General features: G+C 38.3%; 1 protein-coding gene across 1 annotated transcript in view; it reads left to right on the forward strand.

Annotated features, from left to right (window-relative positions):
* map4l (microtubule associated protein 4 like) overlaps positions 1-23,730 on the forward strand; it is a 129,706-nt gene that overhangs the window by 85,671 nt on the left and 20,305 nt on the right. Inside the window, exons 7-11 of the mRNA XM_042497553.1 lie at positions 12,339-12,727; positions 14,666-14,863; positions 16,670-16,775; positions 19,187-19,246; positions 21,020-21,264. Of these exons, the coding sequence (XP_042353487.1) occupies positions 12,339-12,727; positions 14,666-14,863; positions 16,670-16,775; positions 19,187-19,246; positions 21,020-21,264 (998 nt within the window). The remainder of the gene's footprint in view (positions 1-12,338; positions 12,728-14,665; positions 14,864-16,669; positions 16,776-19,186; positions 19,247-21,019; positions 21,265-23,730) is intronic.

The raw sequence follows: 23,730 nt of genomic DNA on the forward strand, positions 1-23,730 counted from the left end.
ACACAAAATAAAGTTTCTACAAGGAAAGACTAAAACGTATGCTAATATACGCTATAAGTAAACCCTAAAAACAAGACAATTAAAAGACCAGCAAAGATACTCCCTGACAATTGCATGAAGAAGTCCTTTCCATACAAGAGTCCTACAACAGTGCTTTGAAACAGGTTTGAGGAGTCCAGTTTTAAGTCTCTCTGCAGAAGAGTCCATGTAAATGGAGCTGCGTACATATAGGCTGTTTTGCCAAACTCTGCACAAACCCAAGTCATAGACAATAAGAACGAGTTCTGCGAATGCATAGCCATTTTCCATTTTTTGCTTAATGTAGACACATAAATATGCTGGATTTAGGCCAAGAACAGCTTTGTAAATAAGAGAATGCCAATGAAAAAGCCTACAGCCAGAGCCTACAGGATACAGTGATGATTAAAGGGCTTGCAATTACGGCCGCTTGCTTTTAACACGATCAAACGCAGTAACTTTTTTAGTAATTCATGCAGTTCCAATGATACAGAAATGTCACAGCTCCAACAGATTGGACCATAAAACTGCTTCTGCTTTTATGTTGCTCTGCCTTCATCTCTATAAGGGGTCGTGTAGCATGTGGATGTCATCATTATGCAGCTAAGCTCATGAGTGCCTGCTGTTCTTTCCTCCATGGCTCTTCATCTGAGCACATCCATGCCATAACAGCTCAGTTGCATTTGGTTAAGTATAGGTTGCTGGCTGTGCCTTCTTTTCAAATGTTAGCTATATGTGTGAAAAGTGGTGTGTTTTAGAACATCAATAGGAGGCTGTCACATTGCTGCTAGTCACTTTGGTAGAAAGCACATGACAATACATAGAACATGCTGTCACTGGGTGCAGCCAGTGGCACTGAGTGTTCTTTACGTGCAACCTTTAAGTCTAGATAAGGCTACTTCCACTGCTGCACACCACCATTATCCACCTGTGGATATCCATTCTGTTTCTTTGTGTTTGTCTTCGGCAGAGTCAAATAGATTAAGCTAAAAAATTATTAAATCATTATCTGGTAACGTAATGTAGAAGTGAAGTTAACCCTCTGAGACCTGGGTTGACATCAGTTTTCTCATGCTGCATTCACACGCATTTCAAAAGCATTTAAACCACTGACACCTCAGTGAATTGTGTTGATTCCTTTCAAAACTTTGAGATGGCAACTTAGCATAAAATGTCCTGAAAATACCTTTCACAAATATTTTTTTAGCTAACAATAAAATGACCTGAAAATGGAGAGAATCATTAGAAAATGATCACATAACCAGTGAAAAATATCAAGAAAACTATGATTATTATCATTATAATTGTATATTTAAATTAGATTACAGGATATTACAGGAATATATAATTTTTATTTCTTTTTTTGTTTTAAATAGTGAAAAATATCAAGAAAACTATAACTATAAAGAAATATTTAAAATTAGATTACAGGGTACAAATATTAATATTTATATATTAAATATTACATATTAAATATTATATATTTTCATTTAATTTGTCTTTTTTTCAGGTTATTTCCCATTTTTGTTCTTTTATCTTTCTTTTTTGTGCTAATTTTGGGCAAATTTCTTGTGTTTAATAATTTTTTACAAATTTCTTGCTAATTTTCAGTCATTTCTTGTTAAGTTGCTCTTTGCCTTTTTTCTATGGTTTTGTGAGAAATCAAGCCAATTTACTCAGGTATAAAGGGTTAATGAACTCACTTAAAAGTAGTGTACGGGTAAGGCGTGTGTCGAAAGGTGGCATATTGTAATTAAGATATATGCATCTTTACTATATCTTGAGGTCACATTCACCATCTGCGCTCTTAATTTGCTGAAAGTTAATTAGACTGGAAGTGTAAATCAGTACAGGTGATTGCAGCTCACAGGGTGTAAATGGGTGGTTTAGTTGAAGGTGTCTGCAGGTGTAACTTTTATCAATGCTGCTGAGAAACATCTTGCACTGTAGCACATTCTACATAAGGGGCTTAAACCAAAGACAGACTGATTGAATACACCCAGAATATATAAAATATTGCGAACTATTTGAAGTTAATGTTTTGTTTGTGTTCATATTTAAATCATTGAGAAAACAATTATAAGGGAAAAACATAAAAAGGAAAAAAGATCAATTCTTTTTTCTGCAATTTTGTTTTTCTCTGTCAGCACTGTTGCCATTGTTTTGCACAGTATTAAGAAAATACTGTGAGTTAGCAGCAATAGCTCTGTCAGCACTGTTGCTGTTGTTAAGCACTGTTCATGGAGTAAACAATGTTAGCTCTGTAAGCGCCATTGCTGTTGTCTAACACAGTTCATGAAGATAGCACTGTTAGCTCTATCAGGACTGTTGCTGTTGGTTAGCATTGTTTATAAGGTTATCGCTGTCAGCTGCGAGACATTATTTAAGCCACCTTTACGTTTAGAACCATGTTCAGACTACTCACACACTCTGAGTTTAGCATAAATCCCCTTTAATCAGTAATTTGGGTGAGTCTCCTCCTAATGAGGCTTCTGTAACAACAATAGCTTTTGTGTCTTCCTTTGATAACTGAACTGAGTGAGCTCTGCTGTATCAGGGATGAGAGACGACTAAGTTCTGCAAAAGTTCAAATGGCAATGTCACGCCTATTTTTGTTGCCAAATCACGAGTACCGTACGCTCGGTTGATTCCTGGCAAGTCCACGGAACGAGTTTTGGAAAAACAAGTCTTCATTTCCATTATCTGAAAGGTTAAAACTCTTTTAATCGTCGTCTCCTCCTCTAATGGGGGTTTTAATGAGGTAAATCAATATGAGAAAATGGGTTTTGCCAGGTTTCACATCATCACATTATTTCATTTTCTGAATGTCACACAGATATTATCACATCCTGGTATTTTATTGCACTCTTTGAAATGACTTTTTTGATGGATTCTAGGACAAATGCAAAGGAGATTTTCACAAGTTTGATTGGGATGTAAGAGAGAAAGAAAGAAGGGAAGTGTATGAAGGGAGCTGGCAGAGGATTATGGGAGGACCAGCCCAGGGTTTAGAACTTGAAATGAACGCTGGTTTGGATTATTGGCGTGTATTATATGACTCCATATAGCAAAATTAATGAGAGAGGAACCATTTCCTATTCCCCTCACTGTGGTATCTTTTATTAATTTGTAATCAGTATATGTTGTATGATTCTCTGTCTGTGTTATGATATTTCCATCCATCCAGCCGGGTGTTCTGTTTTTCAGACTACAGTCGACAGAGAAAGGCTTGGGACATTGATTAGACATTGACTGTGACTGTACTCATTCAAATATAGAGCAGCTATTTCCAGCATTGCCTGTATGTGTGTGTGTGCACGCATGCATGGACATGGGTATGTGTGTGTGTAGGTGAACAGCTTCTCCTGACGTGGATCTTACAGATTTTAAAGACACACGCCCCCGCAGACAGCACACAGTGTGTTCATTTATCACAGAGAGATAGAAATAGATCACAGCTGCACATCAATACACACACATGCACACACAAGTACACAGCTAAAGAGGGGGGGAGTTGGGCAAGTGTGAGTTTTGAAGCTTGAGCTAACAGGTAACTCAAACATAATACAACAGCAGTTCATTAAACAGACTGAACACGCTCCTTCCTGCTGCAGTGATCCCTGCCCTTCCTGTAATGTGGTCTCTGTGGGTTCGTTGCCCGTACAGAGAATCCAGAGGGACAAATCACCAAACATAGAAAAACACTGAACTCATAACATTCACTGCGAGCTGCTAGCCTGTTGGCAGCGTGTGAATGTGTCGGGCGCAGGCGAGGAAGGCGAACAGGTGAACCAGGTGCATGTAGGCAGGCGCTGTCATAGATTCAAACCTTATATTAAATCATGCTGTGTAACTGTATGAGACATATCTGAGTGTTATACTTAAAAAAAAAGTCAAGCAAATTACTGCAATCTTTGGTTTATATACCAGCAGCATCACTTTTCTTGTGCTGCTTAATTCATCTATTTATCTTTTAATTTATTTATTGCTTGCTTTTTTTAAACACTTTATCTTTATTCAGTTTTTTTACTCATTTGACCCTTTCTTGTGCTGCCTCTACATGCCTTTTGCAAGTTGTTATAACTTTGGGCTCTTTAAAAAATAAAAACAAGATAAAAAGGCAATGAGCACTTTGAAATGTTCCATAAACTGCAAGGAATTCTAGATTTGAAAAATGGTTCGAAAAAGAGCTAGACGACAACATCTAGAAAACAACATTTCTAATTATAAAAATTGCATACTTAAAATTATGCTTTTTTTGTTTGTTTATTTTTCTTTCTTTTTTTTTTTTTTTTTTTACTAATTTTCAGGTTCTTGTTTTTTTTTTGCGAGTTTCATCACAAGTACAAAAATTGATCGTTCGACAGCCCTAGTTATTATCCTTGAGCTTCACTCCCAATTGATATGGCGACACCTGTGGGTGCTGGTGATAACAGCAAATGTGGTTTAAAATCAAAGCATTCTCTCTTTGAGCAGCTGCTTTATCAGAAATATAACCAGAGAGCAACAGGTGAATCTGTTTATAGTGCAGTCAAACAAACTTGCATCACTTTATTAAAGAAGTCGGCCTATAATAACTACTGTATACAACTATAATATGATGTGATGCTGCACCCAGCATGAGTAGTTTTGCACACAGCAGCAGGATACAGCAAAGTTGCTTTTCTCACTGAGGGGTTGGAGGTGCAGCCTGTCGCCCGCAGCTCTTCATCTAACAGCTCACTGCGGCAGCTGCTTCTGACTGTTCCATTACTCCTCATCATTTTCAAACTGCCACGCTGTCACAAAATGCTGAAACGTATGTCCACGTCTTCTTGTGCCCTCTTTTCAACAAAAGCTGCCCATGTGTTGCTAGTTAATGTGGAGCAGCAGCTCCTCATTTACTAGCAACATAATGCAACATAATGCAGCTCGGACACGCTATAAAGTGAGAGAACAGTGAAGAGTGAGGCTGTAACTGTAAGAGAGATGAAATGATACTGGATTACATTTTATGTATTGAATGTTTATTTAAAAGGGGCATAGCAAATTAATGAACGTCATTATAAAATACAAATGTAATAAACATGCCGGAGTTAGCAGGACTGCTAATTTGCATCCGTAGTCTCTTGGCAGGTAACAGATAACAGAAATAAGAAAAGAAAGGAAAAAGACAAAACCAAACAATACAACAATTAAATAGAGAGGAAAAACAGTGCATTAAAAGTGGCGATGAAAACTGTATGTAGAATTCAACGTGTGTTTGTTGAGCACATGCATCACTGGATAAACTTAATGTTTCCTGTCAATCTCTTGTGTGTGTCTGAAGGCGATTTGAATCCAGCGCTGGACTGGTGGACTGTACCACAAATAATGGAATCTGTCACAGCATATAGAGAGATAATTACTAGGGCTGTCAAATGATTTAGAATCATAATGAACGTGTTTTTTTCAGTTGTGTTAATCACTGCCTGACATTTCTGTCTTTAAGAGGCTGCACCGTGATGATATCATCTGAAACTAGAAGACCTGACGAATCCAGTGGTACCAACCGTGCCATGCTATCTTCTCAGTAAGGGGGGGTGGAATAATGATTAATTGCATAATTTCTATAGTTCATTGCAATTTATTGCATTTTTTAAATTTCTATTATTTTGCACTTCAAAATAGTTTTGGAATCCGTATCGAGTTAATTTTATTTATAAAGCCCATATCACAACTCACAGTTTGCCTCAGAGGGCTTTACAGCGTACGGCATCCCCCTGACCTTAGACCCTCACATCGGCTAAGCAAAAACCGATGCAATACGAGGATGACGCAGCTGGTACCACTAAATCCCTTAGATTCCACTAGTTTTATATGATACCAGTATCATTAGTCCAGGTATAAAAGACAGCCTCTTAAAGACGTTCAGCCGGCAATAAACGCAATTTAAAAAAAACAAAAAAACATCTTCATTACGATCTTCGCGATCACAAAGCAATTTACGCATTTTATTATGAATCAGTCATGTGCTTTTGTGCTGTTTACAAACAGCAGTAAATAGTAAATGTATAATGTGTAACTATCTGATATGCACTAATGACAACGTTCATCATGACTACATAAAGAGGGCTTTACGAAGTGTCTCTCATAAACTGTGGCATAAACACTTGTGTGTACTGTATGTCTGTGCAGTGTTGTGATGGTTATTACTGCGTCCATCAGACTGTCTGTTGATCGTCCAGCCTGTCACTGTGGAAGCTAGATAGCTGTCATGCTAGCAAAAAGGAGCTATAGCGGTCAATACTCAAACTGGGCTTATATGAGACAGAAAAGTGTGTGTGTGTGTGTGTGTGTGTGTGTGTGTGTGTGTGTGTATATGTGCGTGCTTGCATGTGTGTCTGAAGGCCGCCTCCAGTAAAATATTCTTGCACCAGCTTCATGTCTGTGTATGTTAGTCATGCTCTGATTTACGTGCAGTCATTTCTCTCTCTGTCACACACACACACACACACACACACACACACACACACACACACAGCTGGTCGCCAGCAGCTGTGTATTGTAGCGTGGTATTAGATAGATCCTCTGTGTTCTCAGCCAGCAGTGTCATGTTGAGTCATATTGCTGGTGTTGCAGGGTGGAGTGATACACTGATGTAAACTACTGTAGCAAAAGCAATACATTGTGTGCTGAAGCTGCAATAACTGAATCTATAAGAATATCAAGGCCTCAAATACATATATCCACATTTTTCTTTTTCTTTTTTTTTATCAGTAAAGCATCTTTCAAATTATTCAGACTGAATATGTTTTTTTGTAGAAATATGACTGCAAATTGGTGCAGTCCAAGTGTTGTTCTCAGCCCGTCACTCTTAATTTTCCCTGGTGAGATCCACACTGTCGACAAACACTATTGTTCTCTCAGTTTCCAAAGCTTTCACTGAGTTTGATTTTGTTAGACAGGCAGAAAAATAAACCAATCTGCCAGCTCTCCATGAGGATGTCTCCACACCCTCAATGTGCAATTCAAATACCTGCCAAGTTAAAGGAGGATTTTGTTTATGGGAACTTTTAGCCATTATTGCCACTGCTTCTGTCAATTATGGTAACTTTTTTTTTATTTTGTTGAGATGTGGAAATATGACAATGACAGTGCAATAATGTCTGATGGATCTAGACCTAACCAATCCAACCAATGAAGGTAATGAGTATCAGCCAATCAGAGGGAGGGTAGAGTGGGTCATGCTTAAAGCACAGGACAGTTAGGGTACTAATTTTACTGCCCATATTGTCTTTGAAATAAATGAGTCTAACTTGGATGTTTACATCCTGCCTGATCATCTGACTCCATTGAGCTTCTTTTTTCCTAAACTGGAAAGTAAAACATTGATTTAACCCTCTGAAACCTGGAGCAAAATCACTTTTCTTGTACTGTTTTCTGATGCCTTAACAAATATTTCAATTTTGAACCATGAGCAAATTGATGCAATTTCTTTAAAAAAAAAAAAAACATGGTAAAACAGCAATGAGAGACTTGGTAAGAAATGTTCCACAAATAGCAAGAAATTAGTACTTTTATAAAATTATTTTTAAAAAAGCTAGGGAAAATGTCTAGGGAAAAGAAGAAAAAAGCCAGGCAAAAACTTTATTCATACTCATCATAATTAGGTGTTTAAAAATATGTTATAAAATAATTATACATTTTTAAGCACATCTCTAGCTTTTCTTTTTTTGTCTTCAGCTAATTTTAAGGTCATTTTTTGTGCTAAAAATGATAAAATATGTTACAGAATTACTATATTTTTAAGCTCCATCTTCAGTGTTTTCCTTCTGTGTTTCTTTTTTTTTATCTTTATTTTTTTCTTATTTTTTGCTAATTTTCAGGTAATTTGCCCTTTTCTGTTTTTTTCTTCCTAATTTTGGGTCATTTCTTCCTCCATCGCTCATTGCCTCCTTCCCATGTTTTTGAAAGGAATCAAGCCAAAACGCTATTTATAACTATCATAACTCTATATTTGCAATTCTCTTACAGAATTATTATTTTTAAGCACTTTTTCAGGTTATTTCCTTGTCTTGTTTTTTTTTATTTATTTTTATTACTCAACATTTTTCTTTCATTTTCTTTTATGCTAATTTTCAGATAATTTTCTACATTTTTGTACTTTATTAATCTTACAGTAGTAATCTTAAAGTCCACTCACGAACTTCCTCAGCTGATCCACTAATGAAAGCAATAAGATACGGCTGATAGCTGAAGAAAAACCTCATGTGTGCGCTTTGACACAAGACCGTTTGTCTTAGTCTATCTTTGGCTGACAATATCTACGGCTCTGCTGCTTCGATTTTGATCCTTTTTTTTAAAAAACTGTCAATCTTGAGTCAGACATTGTTAAAGGACAGCAGTGCTAAATCAGTTCATTCATTCATTCATTCATTGTCCATAATCGCTTGTCCTCATAAGGGTCGCGGGGGGGGGGGGGGGCAATCCCAGCTGTCATCAGGCAGAAGGCGGGGTACACGCTGGACAGGTCGCCAGACTATCGCAGGGCCGACACATATAGACAAACAACCATACACGCTCACAGTTACACCTCAGGGCAATTTATTTGTTTATTTATTTGTTCCAACCCGGGATTGAACCGGGGACCCTCTTGCTGTGACAAAGTAGAATTTGCTGCACCACCTGGAGCAGATTAAAGACAGAACGCTTTTGTAAAAAAAGACAAAGAGCCACAGCTGTAATGAGCTTCATACACACCAGACCTCCTTTTAGCTCCTTCCAGGAAATGAAATGGGTAATATTGATGCGTGTTTTCTCTGTCAGACACCAACATCAGATGGGACCGAAACACTGCAAGGGATCTTGGAAATCAAGGACATTAAAATTCATGAAACAAGTAGGTGTCAGCGCGAGGCTTTGTGAAGCAGCTGCAGCAAGTGATGAGTTTGCATTAACATCAGCGTGACATTGCAATACAGCAAGAGACTTCATTTTGGTTTAATAAAGCACGACAAAACAATAGCTGAGGAGGGAAACCAGGAGTGCAGGAGGATAACACAACTCCAAATGAGAGCGACTCTGTACACCGAACATAACGAGGCGTTTTTCCTCTTCCCTACACCACCACACACGAGCCCTGCTTGTGAGAATTGTCTGTGCTCGTGTCCTGTTTGTGATACGTCTCCAGGCTGAGCTAGTTTGCAGATATACTTAAGAGTAACAGGAAAAGTGTATCTTGTTTAATCACTTTTCTTGTGCTGCGTTCAGACACCTTTCATAAGTATTCGACCTTTGAACCTGAAAAAAATTGGATTGAAGTATGTCGAAAACATGGGGAAGAAAGGCAATGAGCAACTTGTCAAGTAATCTCCTGCAAACTGCAAGAAATTAGTTGATTTAGAAAATGATTTGAAAAAGCTAGGGACAATAGCCTGAAAACCATATTTTAGATTGTCGCAATTACATATTTAAGCTACAGACTTATAATGATTCTGTTGGACATTTCCTTGTTTGTTTGTTTTTTTTTTAATTTTTTTAAAATATTTTTTTTAATTTGAAATGTTACGTAATTGTCTCATACTTTATAATGATTCCTTGCAAATTTAGGTTATTTCTTTTTTATAGAATCATTATTACTCTTTAAGATTTTTTTCAGGTCATTTCCATGTTTGTTTTTCTTTTTAACTTTACTTTTTTGTGCTATTGGTCATTTTCTTGTACTTTTTACAGATTTCTTGCAAATATTTACGTTTTTTCATCTTTTTACTTACTTTCCTTTTTTTTGGTTACTTTTCAGGTAATTATCTCATACTTTCTTATTGATTTTTTGCAAATATTTAGGTCATTTCTCCTCCTTTCTTTACAGAATTAGTAATACTCTGCAAATCTTCTTGGTCATTTTCTTGTACTTTGTATTAGAATTGTCATTACTCATTACGATTTTTTTTCTGGTCACGTCCTTGTTTGTTTTTATTTTTTTACTTTCCTTTTTATAATTTTGTCGTAATTGTACCTTTTACTGACTTGGGCCATCTCCTCTTTAGAGATCTATTATTACTCTCTGAGAACTTTTTCTCTGGGCATTTTCCTGTTTATTTTTGTCTTTTTTAAAGAAATTGAACCAACTTGCTGAAGTTTCAAAGGGTTAATGGCAGCCATAGAGGGACTCGCTCCATGTTGCGGACTTGATTGCTGGAAAAAACACAGCGGCAGCAAATTGCCTTGTTTTCAGAGGAGACTGTGCGGCTGTCACACAGCAAACGTCAGTACAGAGGGAAATGAGGGGACATGAGGGCACAGCAAAGGCCTGTCCACTGTCACTGTTATGTAAGAGATGTCTTGGGTGGTAACAAAGAGCTCTTGTCTCTTCCTGTCCCCCGACCCCTCAGCTCCGCTGGCTGTCCGTCCTTAACCCCATCAACGCCCGGAGCTCCTTCTGTCTCCCTCGGCTCACGTTCCCCTGTCATACCTCCCTCGTGCCGTCACCTTGTTCTCTCCTTGTTTCTCATACTGTGCTCACCCTATGAATCAGCTGGAAGCAACACTGGTGAAGCAGCACAGTTTGACCTAGTGTTTGCTCTGCGGAGGACGGAGAGACGTCCTGCCTGGTGTTTTCATAATCCTGCCGCACAGAGGAAGAACACTGACAGCTAAGGACGTGTTCTTTTCAAATTCTGATTGAACAACAAAATACAAAACAAAACAACAAATTTATTTTTGCCTTAGCTCTGATAGCTGCAATTATGTTATCGGGTTGTCCATCTGTCTGTCTGTCCCATTCTCGTGAACCTGATATATCATGCACGCCTCGAGATCATTTCTTCAAATTTGGCATAAACATCCATTTGAATTCAAGGTTGACCTGATTCAGTTTTGGTGGTTGTTGGTCAAAGGTCAAGGTTACTGTGACCTCATCTGTCTCATTCTTGTGAACACTGCCTCATATCTCTCATCTTTCTTAATGTATCTTTGTTTTTCGATAGAGATTTTTTTTTCTTTTCCTACTTTCTTTTCCCTATTTTAATTATTGTCAAAATGTATTATTATTATTATTATTATTTGTCTTCTTCATTTTCTTTGCCTGCTTGTTTTTAATCTGAGGAGAGCACTGTGCTGTTAAGTTATAAAATCAGTAAAATCAATGAAAGAAAAAAAAAAGAATATCTCAATGAATACCACTATGGGCAGGACATAAACTCTGTACAAAATAGTCTGTGATGTGGATTTCGTAGAGAGGGTGTGATCATTATGGACACTTGCATGATGTAGGGCAATGAAATAACTGAGCTTGACCTGTTTACCAACCAGAGCCAGAATCATCTGCCGGTGCGACCTACTTAAAATCACCCAACAAATCTATAAATAACGAAAAGTGCAAATGCAATCAACGGTGTTCATTTAATGTGATAGATTTTCTCTGTGGAAACAGTCTGAAACAGTAGAGAGACATTATGTCCTCAGAGGTGTCAGACAGTGTCTTGAAAGTCAGGTGCTTAAATGTGTAGTTTGTGCTTCAATACTTCAATGTGTTCTATTGTACACTGTAAAATCTGACAAGCTGATCTCACTTCAAATTATCTTGGAAACTGATTGCCTGGAAAAGGCAAAGTAGATATAACTTTTAATCTGAATTTGTGTTACCTTTATATAGAAGTGTTAATGTTACTTGAAATGTAGCTGTATTTACTTAATTTTTAATTTCAATTTTTAATTGTTACAACTTAAAAATGACCAGTTTAATTAACTTATTCTTCTTTGTGTTAGCAATTTAAGTAAACCAAGTTAGTCTGACTCAATATGATCATGACAAAGAGGATTTTGCCAGTGATGAAGCCAGTGAAGCAAAACACAGATAAATAGCACAGTATACTTGGTTTTCTGAAGTTGTAAAACTAACAAAGATTGATGTAATTAAACTTGTCATTTAAGTTGCAACAACTTTAAATGAACATAACTAAATTTAAGTGAACTTAATTAGATATAATGTAAAAATGAATTAAGATTAATAGTCACATTTGCTTGCGTTTTTCAAGGCAACTGGTTTCCTATATGTTTTTGAGTAAAATCAACTTGTCAGATTTTACAGAGTATGTCATTTCACAAAAGCAAAGTAACTAAAGTAAGCCTGTGTCATTAATAGGAATGGTAACAATGTGCTTATACTACATGATCTATCATATGTAATAACCAAAGGAAATTGTGCATCCATCCCCTCCAGTGCCTTTCAAAGAACATGTACTGCAGAATTGTTAATTATTGTTCATTTTATGCAGTTAAAAGTGTAAATGTATGGGTTTTTTTGCAAATGTTTGGTAAAATCACTTTTTATGCTGAAAATTACATTCTTTCTCTCACAGTGAAATCCGATAACAAGGACAAGCAGGAGAAGACAGACATCATGTCCAGCAAGACTGACAAGTTTGACACCTTTGACAAGAAGGAAAAAGAGGAGCAGCAGAAGAAGGACAGCAGCCCAGATAAGAACCAGAAGTCTGAGAAGATCCTCAAAGACGAGGAAAAGACGGAGAAGATGAACGCCGAGAAGAACAACAAAGCCATTGAGAAGGCAGAGAAAGCGGACAAGCCGGAGAAGACCAACAAAGACGAGAAGAAGGAGGAGGACGAGAAGAAGGAGGCGGACAAGAAGCTGGCGGAGAAGAAGGAAGAGAAGGGAGGGAAAGGGACAGCCAAGTCTCCAACAGGCAACGGCAGCAAGAACCTGCCGAGCCCTGACAGCAAGAGCAAGGTGGGTCACACGCACACACGCACACGCGCGCAAACACACACACACACACACACACACACACACACACACACACACACACACACACACACACACACACTGCTGCCCACACACATTTCCTACAAAGAGATTCACACAATCCAAGTTGAAAAAGTGTCCAGTGGTTTCAGAAACAGCCCCGTCACCCAAAGGTCACAGTTTTGAACTCTGCCACAGCCGGTGTGTCCAACAACAGCCTGTTAAAGTGTCCTTGAGCGGGACTCACAAACCCACACACACACACACACACGGATACTCTGTCTGATAGCAGAAATTACAGACATCTTCCACTTCAAGTAGTTCACCACTGCTGCTGCTACTACCGGTCTCCTGTGTGTTTGTGTGTGTGTGCGTGTGCGTGTCTTTCAGCCAGTATGTACCTGCATTCTGGATGAAATTTTGCAGGGAAAATGTTCTATTTCAATGAAATTGCTGCAAATTTGCTCACGGAGACTAATGAAATGTGTGCAAATGTTTTGTTTGAAGTTCAATTTTAATCAATGTTAACCTGCAAATTCATGCTAATGACATTTAAAGAAATACAAAGGCAGAGGTTCCAAATGGAGGATGATATCATAGATTATTAGCTGTGTTGCACCTTCCACTTTTTTGGGGGGCTGCAACTAACCATTATTTTGATTATGGAATAATTTTAGGGTTCTGTACTCGATCGGTCTTGAAAATAAAGCATGTAGGTTTCATTCGCTTCATTCTAACAGATCTGGGCAAAAACACAGGACATATAGCATTTTGTAATGATTCAGTGTGGGGCAATGTATTTAATTTTTCAATAAGGGACCATCCTGCACTATGCCAGATCAGATGTGTTTTCAATTAGTTACAGTTTTGTACCTCCGACAAAGAGTACTGCACAGCCATTTAAACTTAGCGTCATCCTTAAAAGAGAGTGAGTGAGTTTTTCCTCACTGCGCTGAAGTGAGTGAATCAACAAACAGTCAAATGTTCAGCAGTGGAGAGTTACTGTCTTTAAACTTCTACAGACTACTTTATTTTAATTTTCAGTTTTAATCTTTTAATGGAATTCTTTATATGGATACGAGGAGACAACCAGGAAGTGAAAGCTATGGTCAGCATGATCACTCTTATGACCTTCACACAAATAGGGCTCACTTCTATGAAGAATTAATTAAAGAAAATAACCAATTTTCCCACTTTTTGGGGACTGCCTGAAACTCCCTTGAAAACTCTTGGGGGTCCCCGGGACCAGAAGCCACTTGGCTAGTGAAGCTATCTGTTGGACTTGCTTTGAGGGCCCAACATTGTTAAGGATCTGGGTAACTTCATGCTGACTGAACGTTTTTGGCTTCATGCGCCACTGACCGACTTTCACAGGAAAGAATGTATCCAGTTGTCTTTTTACCAACTTGTATCTGACATCTAAGCAATTAGCTTGCCTACCCAGTAGTATGGCAGGTAGCCCTGTGGCCTGTCCCTATGTCACCAAGCTTCCAGCACCACCTACTGAAGGTGCATAGATAAACTTTGAACTTCCTGTGTCTTTACTATGTCAAAAAATGCAAAATATTTTATATCCATCATTTGGATTCTCTGTGTTTGTGTATGAATGTGAATACCTGAGACCTGATTTCCATACCATATGCTACTTTTGGACTGCTGCTCATTTTATATAATTATAATTTTATAATTTACAACTCATGAGCTCTCCAAAGTGGCTTTAAATTGCTTGCTTTTTTTTAAATTCTATTTTATGATTCTCACGCGGTTGCTGGCTTTGCTACCATATCATGCTGTCATTGCAACCAGTGATTTCATCTCTGCTTTTTCTTTCTCAAACTCTACCTGTCCTCCTTTTTCTTTCTTCCCCTCCCCCCTTACTCCTTTGTACTGCACTGTGGCTTCTTTTAATTCCATTATCACCAGCCTGACGTGGGTTCAGCTAAACCAAACTCAGCCAAATCCCGCCCATCCACCCTCTCCACCAATGGCGAGGCCAACTCGGCCAAACGCCCCTCCCCCACCACAGCCTCAGCCAATAAAAAAAGCCCTGTACCCAAGGCAACCACACCCACCGCCGCCAAGCGGCCGCCAACAGCAACAGGCTCCACCAAGGCTGCCAAGGTGAGTATAATACACATGGGTGGATGTATGTGTTCATGTATCTGTTCAGATGAATGTGTGAGGTCTCTGTCTTATTTAGTGAAGACAGGACTTTTCTCAGTCTTCATGTTTGTGGACTTTGGAAACATCACGATTCAGACACAATTTTTGAAAATGCTCTAAAGTGTTGTTGTTTACTGAGATGATAAGATTCCAAAAGCCATGTACAAGAAGTTGAATGAATCTTAACCACCTGTTATATTGCTCACAATTTAATAAAATGTTATCTAGGGATGTTCTGATCGGATGGATCGGTATCGAGCCCAAACAATGTTTTTTTAATTGATTAGGATTGGTTATTTTGAGCATGTGCCCCGTCCAATCCTTTTTTTACGTACGTAGCCACACAGGTGAGCACAATTTGCAGTGAATGTTTAGATTATATGATAATGCTGCCTCTCCGATAAGTACAAACCGATTTATTTTTTATGGTTCAACTTAAGCTGCTACAGCACTTAAAGAAGTGGAACACAAGAAAAGCCATTTGTTCCCACTGATTGAGACTTAATACCCATAAGATACACATATTTTTACTTGGGCTGCAGCTATGGATTATTTTAGTAAAAGAGTATTCTATAAATTATTCTGGCGATTAATTAAGTAATTGGATAAGAAATCTGCATACTCAGCAATTTTTTTTATTACATTATTTTGCTTTATTAAAAAGCAATATAATTTGAAAACAGAAATTAAGATAGGTCTCTTTAATGAACAACTAATTGGTTTCCAGTTTTAAAAAAAATAAAATTTTTACTGCTGAAATTGCAATTATATCTGTCTGCAGTGTGCACTGAAACATTTAACAAATCAAATAATACATCTGCAGCTGGAGAAGAAAAAAACATTCCTGACATACGAAGTTGAAGGGGTGCCTACTCCTGCTGATTCTCCTCACTGCAAACAAATTAACATGAATATACCTGCTGTATTTGATTTCTAGGATCCAATAAAATGTATCAGACAACCTGAGAATGATATTAAAAAATCCACTTTCAGAACCACTTTAACAGTGTGCCCGCATTTATCTCACACAGTGTTGCTTTTATTGTCCCACACTGGCTGCCTCTCCTTTCTGTTTCTCTTGCATTTCAGTTTCTTCCAGCAACATTTTCTGCTTTCTTCATCAACGGAAGGTTTAGTGTTTTTTTTCACCTGCAATTCTGTTATCAGGCCCACAGGTGAGCCGCGTGTTCAGGAAGCTTGTTAACTATTATCTGATCAAAACCAACGCGCAGCAAAAGACATTGCAACAACCAGCTGCACTCATGAGTTTGTACAAAACAAGGACATAAGTAAAGGAAAAGGTTGTGCAACGGCGAGGTAAAGCAGTGAAAGTACTCTAAGTATAGCATCCCCAATTTATGGGACATATCTTGCAAAGTTACTACTTAAGTTTTTCACCATGTTTTCTAAAAGAAATCAAACCAATCTTTCTCCGGTTTCAGAGATTTAAATGCTTGTGCAAGGCATCTGAACACAGCGCAGGAAAACTGATTTTGATCCAGGTCTTAAAGGGTAACATTTACACAAAATCTGACTGTAATCATCCTCCTCTTCCTTTCTGTGTGTCATAAATCTGTCTTTAGCTCCTTTCCTCTCTTTGCTTTCGCTCTACTTATGCAATGGTTACAGTTGGCCTCTCACAACACCGGAAAACAGGATAACATCAGCGTCATGCACACAGAGGCGAGAATCCACACAGACATACTGATAAACTCTGAGACTGTCGTCCCCACAGCTCGTCTGTCTGTGTGTTGTGATTTCCAGACTGCAGAAAATGAGAAGCGCCCACCTGTGCCAAAGGCCACGCCCACACCCCGCGCGACTGCCAATAAGAACGGCTCCTCTGCAACTGCTGCAAATAAAACTGCTGGTATGTGCACGCGCACACACACACACACACACACACACACACACACACTTCCACAGCTTCCACAGTGTCATCATTTTTGTTCTATCTGCTTGCCCTCTGCACCTGGTTGTGTGATGTGAACACTATTGTCACCACTAACGCCATCTATGGGGAGGCATTGGGTTTTATGGCCCTCCTGCCTCCCAAAAAAATATATAAAAAATAAAGATGGGGGGACGCTTTGGTAAGATCTGGCTGTTTTGCAGTGGCCATCAGAGCCTGTTATGTCCTATATTGTTCTATTAACAGTAATTTAGGCATAAAATATTTTTCCACAGAAAAAATAGGTGCTATATATCCACAAACTTCACATGAAGGCCTATTCAGTAATTTAAAAAATGACTTAGAATTAATCAGTAGCCACCCTCTCTGCTGATGAAGGATGCAAAGGTATCTTAGATCACAGCTGAAAAGTTTTGGTGTGATCCAAACATATAACCTCAGTGTTGAAAAGTCAAAAAAACCCAAAATTTATTGAAAAGATATGGATGAAATCATCTTTGTCTAAAGAAAATTTTGGTTTCAACCCATAATTGTCGGTGATTTCTCTTCAGAAAGTATTTATTTAATTATTTATTTTTATTTTTTTAAGGTATAACACACCATGAGACTGAAACTAATGTACTAATAGCATGAAGATGTAATCAAACTTTCCCAACATTTTTTTTCACCCCAATACTGAACCCAAGTCTTCACCAGTGGTAATCACAGACAGTATCTTCACTCTGCAGCAGCTAGTTGATAGTGTTGAAAGTGCAACATGACCTCCACAACAGGACCTGAACTCTCCACAGTAGCTGGGAAATGACTCACAATGTAAACTGGCACCGCTCCAGGCAACAGGCTAACTGAATTGCTACCATATGTTACACTTTATTGGATTCAAGAGCCGGCTTTTAAAGACACCAGACTGGTATTTTTATCTGCACATCACAAACAGTATCTCACCTCTCCCAGAGAGGAAACTATGACTCAGTCGGAGCTATGATAGTCAAACAGGCTTTCTGCTTTTTGTGCACTTCGGCTCAGCACCCTCAGAGAATATGATTCATTCAGCCAGTTTACAGCGACGGGTGTGATGTACTGCAAGGTGCATATTTCATTTTAGTTGCATGAGTGAACTCCATTACTTATGTGTCTGTTGCCCCCATGGCAGCAGTTTAGTCAGATTCCATCATGTGTCAACCACACCAGCATTACATACAGCGAGACTCTATCAACATGATGGACGTGCTGTCACGCCTTTGGAAACTGTGAAATATCTCACTTTTGCTCAGACTGCATGCATCTTTAAGTAACCAGGGCCCAAAAATCTCCTGCTCAGCTGATCAATCATGAAAACTTGATAACCAATAAGTGAGCAGCCCGCTGCAGCTCTCTGATGGACAGGAAATCTTGACTATGGCAAAACTTTGGATTGTCAGCAGATCACCTTCTTCTTTTCCCTTGATGTGATTTTAGCAGTTTCAAAAACCAATGACAAGTTCCAGCTGTTTTAAGCTTTCCTGTACAGTCATGATGTGTTATCACCTTACAAACTTGTTGTGGGAAATTAACCAATTCTCACTCCCAACTCCTCAAACTGACCATAGACTGTAAATAAAGATGGATGATACATCTCCAGTTATTCCTACTGTATAAAAATTAAGTTAAAGTGATAGTTCACCCAAAAATTCAAATTCAGTCTTTATCTAGTCACCCTCATGCTTATGTAAAGTTAGGTGAAGTTTTATAGTTCACAAATCACTGCTGGAGGTTCACAGCGAAAAGGTGTTTCACTCATCTCCCTAACAATTGAAGCAAATGGTGACCAGGACTCAAATGTTAAAACAATACAAAACAAAACTACAAAACGCCTCCATACTGCTCGTCCAAAGTAATCCAAGTGCCCTGATGTGCCAAGTTATTTTGAAAAAAGTCACAGGGACCATTTTGTAGTCTTGCTCCTAGTTTGGGAGCCGTGTTGCGCAAGACCAGTGAGAGCTTGTGGTATCTGCACACCAGTGTTTGTTAGATCTTTACTTCGAACAAATGAAAAAGAAGAACAAAATAAAATACGAGAGAAGAAAATCAACAACCAGTATGCCCAACTGAATGTAAACACTGGCATGCAGCTGGCATGCTGGTCATATCTGCACTAATGTTTTGCCATAGTGAGATCAGTAGTGTTGTGGTAGATGTAGAATAGTAGGTTACAGAAGCGGAAGTGGCTATACTTTTCTGTACTTTTTGGCTGATATGTAAGTATCCTGATTTATAGATGAACAAAGTGCAGTGTGGCATGGGTGTTGACATATTTGGTGAAGCCTACTGTTGTTATGTGTGACTTCAGAGTTTTTAAGGTTCTATGTTTCCATGTTTCCTTGTTACAGCGAACAAGAACGACAAGGCTGAGAACAAGACTGGAGAGGCCAAGAAACCTAAGACTCCAGGTAACCAAAGACGGATAATCAAGAAAAAAAGAGTAACAGTCAATGGCAGTACTTGTTTCAGTATATTCTTTTGGAATTCTAAATGTCAGTAGAATAAAAGAAAAGCTATGAGTAGAAATGATAACATGGTTTTACAGTCAAAGCAGCTTCAAGCACTTCTACAGCCGGGCAGTCAGAACCTGTAACTGTTCTGCTCACAATACTAACCAATTGACCAGCCATGATGTTAGAAATATGAAAAAGAGAGAAAATCAGAGTTATTTTGTGCAATTCGACTGTTTGTGAGAGTTAGAAAAGGTCTGGGAGATTCAGACATTATGGTCTGAAGTCTGAAGTTCAGTTTTTTATTACGACAGTCTCAAAACCATGTTGGGCCATCCGATCATCGATCTGCTCGCACTGCCAGACATGCCCGAAACCCGTGCAACTGTCTGACAGCCAGAATGTTAATTACCCATGCAATTAATCATTGTGACCCCTCCCCCCACCTTCAAACTGCACATCAAATGATAATCGATGTGGTAGAAATTTGGCCTGATTCCAAATTTGAGGTTAACTGGGGCTTAATCTGTACAGTGTCTACTCGGACAATGTGAAACTTTTACTGCCCCACGATACAAAATAACCATATAATCATGATCACTGATGCCTATATTATATGAAAGCACACTATGTTGATCTACTGTTAAATAACATGGTTGAATGTACAACCCCAATTCCAAAAAAGCTGTGTAAATAAACACAGAGCGCAATGATTTGCAAATCTTTTTTGACCTATATTCAGCTGAATACAGTACAAAGACAAGATATTTAAATGTTCAAACTTATAAACTTTATTGTTTGTAAGTATACACTCATTCTGAATTTAATGCATGTGACATGATCCAAAATAGTTGGAACAGGGGCAACAAAAGACTCATAAAACACCTGTTTAGACCATTTCACAGGTAAATGAGTAAAAGGTGTTGATATCATGACAAGGTATGAAAGAGGCATCCTCCAAAGGCTCAGTCGTTTACAAGCAAGGACGGTGCAAGAGGCACTACTTTTTGAAAAAAAAAACTGCACGGGCAAGAAGTCCAGCCCTAAAAAAAGAATCTGTATCAGCGTTTTATTTTAATCATCCCTGATAAAATGAATTACTGAAAAACCAACACCAGGGAAGGCAGTCTGTAATACTCGCAAAGAAATTGTCAGCTTGGGAGGAACTTTTATTTTGTAAAACTTTAGGGAGGTATTTGTTATTGGGTTTTTTTTTGTTTATTTTTGACTGAACTTATCAAAAAAAAAAAGTTGGTGGGAACTTGCTGTATACAATGTTGAAAGGTTCACTTGCCAAAGGCATTTAAACAGAGTTTTGTGTTGGAGTTTGTTATACTCCAAATTCTAAAGTGTGACAGACATTTTTTCATTGTTATTGTAAATGCATATCGAAAATATCAGTTATCGGTCTCATTAAGTACTCATCATCGGTAAGGGTATCGGCCCTGAAAAACCAATATTGGTCGACCCCTAGTTACCAACTCAAACTTTAAATGCTTTGATGGTATGGAGGTGTGTTAGTGGCCATAGTATATCTTTATATGTATGTCTTTATACTGAACTCAACTGAATATGGGTCAAAAAGGATTTGCAGATCATTGCACTCCATTTCATTGATGTTAACCCTTAGCTTACACGTGGAGCAGAAGTTGTTTTGACTGGCATTTACTTTTCAGCTTTAAAAAAATGAACGATAATTGAATTTTTTTACCGTTTTTTCTTACTCTATAGCCCGTCCTCGCCCGGCCACAACCACCACCACTCCTGCTGCCTCGACTAATGGTGAAACCGGTCACCGCCGCCGCGTTATCACTAAACCCCCCGTGCCCAAGCAGACCCCAATGGAGAAGAAGCCGGCGGTGCCCCGCGCTCCTCGAACCCCCCGGCCGATCAACGCTCCCACACCTGACCTGAAGAACATCCGCTCCAAGATCGGATCCATTGACAACATCAAGTACCAGCCCGGCGGAGGAAAGGTAGGGCAACACAGACAGTTTGAGAATGTCTATGAATAATTCAGAGCAGTGCTGTGCCTGTCAAGATCCCTCAAATGCTGCAGAGGGATTTTCTTGTATCAGCAACTGATTTGGTTGGTTTGTAATTCTAATAGCTGCGATGTGCTGTATATCATAATAACATGTTTTAGTCAGAGGGCTTCCTCCACACAGGGAGCAGAACTCCTGTCAGAGGAAATACTAAAAGTTAATTCTCTGTTAATTCTTGAATCTAAAGACATTAGCCAGCTAATTTGATATAAAGAATAATCAATATATATATATATGTTTTTGTTTTTTTTTTGTTTTTTAAATGCTACTGCACTGCCAAGTTAATAAAATCACAATTTTCACAATCATAACATTATCTAACAAAATGACCATTGCAGCTGTACTGCATTATAGGCTATAAACACATATAAAGGAGTAATCAGTGGGAGGGAAACAGCTGCCACACCAACAAGAAACGCATCTTAAGAAGATTTACAACAAAATTGTGAAATAAAACACAATGGGCTTCATGTAGGGAAGCCCCAAGCAGCTATACATTCATATTCTTTTTTCCTCCGTTTTCCCAAGATAACAGGATAATTTTCTCGAGATAACAAAACTGTGTTTAATAGTAGGTTATTCATCAAAATAATGTATTTGAAACATCATACAGTGTAGCAACATCAGAGGAGCAGGGGAATACCGATCGATGCATCGCATGGGGGGACGACAAAGGTGGCTATTTGTGTCCAGTTTTGACAGATTGAGAGATAGTTACAGACCGAATGGCATCATGAGGTCCCGAGCCATCAAGTTAGCTCAACACACCCTTTGTAATGTTAACATTCGTGTTGTAACATTCACTCATTCATGTGTTTAAAAAATATTTTAGAATAAGAAGCAGAAAAGAACAAAACAAACGGCTCATCTACATTAGTGTTCAGGGCGTCCATCAGTCAACATGGCAGCACATGACACATGTGTGGCCTGTCACATTTAATTTGTTATCTCGAGATCTCAGATAAATTCTGTCGTTACCCCAGGAAAACACATTTTAGTTAATGTATGAGGACTTGCTGTTTTTCTTATTTATTATTTTAATTATTTTGATTTAGTAAATCTATTTAAACCTTTTTGCATGTGTACTTCTACTTCTAATACTTCAGTACACTTCTCTGACATCTCATTTTCTTTGTTAAACTACATTTAACAGTAGACCTACATAAGTTACACGGCTGCAGAAGTTCTAACACCCTTTTTTGGCATCGTCTCTCCAGTCTCGGCCATGTGCCAGAGGTTTTGCACAAACCCTGCCCTTATATAGTTTTTAGGGGACGTTACCTGTGCTAACAGGTGACTTGTGATCGGTGGGATTCAGCATTGATCACCGCAGCGTGGTTAAGAAATTTTGGTGCACCTGGAGTTGAAGTTTTTCTCTTACCAGAAAATTAAGAGAAAATATGAGAGACATTTAAGAGAATGTTGCTGCATGATGCCCAACGTTCCAAGCATGTCCTTATTATGTATGCATTTACTATGTTACATGACAAAAAAAACGTGTTAAAAGGACAGTCATGTTCTTTTTTGTCTTTAGGGAGCACTGTATGATATTAAGAGCATTAATGTACATTAATTCTACATTTGGTACATTTTGGTGATCCATGGTCCAAGGCCACTGTAACCTTGCATTCATTGGATCCTTACACAATGACTCAAGAACACCTCAACGGAATTTCTTTAAATTTGACACAGACGCATATTAGGACTTAACAATGAGATGATATGATTTTTAGGGTCAAAGGTATAGGTCTCTGTAACCTTGCCTCCATCTCAATGTCATGAACGTTATATCTCAAGAAGGCTTTGAGTTTTTTTTTGTTTTTGTTGGCACAAATGTCCACTTGGACTCAAGAATGAACTGATTAGAATTTGGTGGTTGAAGTTTACACAAATGTCTAACAGGATATAATGATGATCCAAAAGGTCAACTTTACTGTGACATCATAATGTTTTGCAAAACACTTTTCTGGCCATTACTCAACATCATATCTCAGAAACAGAAGGGAAGGCATTTGGTCAGATACTGAATAGATGTGTGTGTGTGTGAAGCATCCATGTTTTCACAGACATGGATGTAAACTGTTTGGTGCAACTAGATGACTTCACGGAGGCATACGGGTGTAATGCAGTAATGATTGTGTCTTCCTTCTTGCCATTACTCTCCAGGTGTTTGTATGTCCTCACATTTATCTCTAAAGATATGTTATTTTGTATTAGTCATATCTGCCCATAAGTCTAAAATTGCTTCATTTCAATCTATTCTGCTTTTATACCTTGATATCAACATTGGTTTCGAAGTGCAGAAGTAAAATGCACCTTTCTGTTCTCAAGAATATGTGCATTTTCATCCTGTTTTCTTTAATACCTCTCTGTCACATTTATTCATATTCCATAAAC

The sequence above is a fragment of the Plectropomus leopardus genome, chromosome 12 (genome assembly GCF_008729295.1).
Source record: "Plectropomus leopardus isolate mb chromosome 12, YSFRI_Pleo_2.0, whole genome shotgun sequence".
In the NCBI taxonomy this organism is placed as follows: Eukaryota; Metazoa; Chordata; class Actinopteri; order Perciformes; family Serranidae; genus Plectropomus; species Plectropomus leopardus.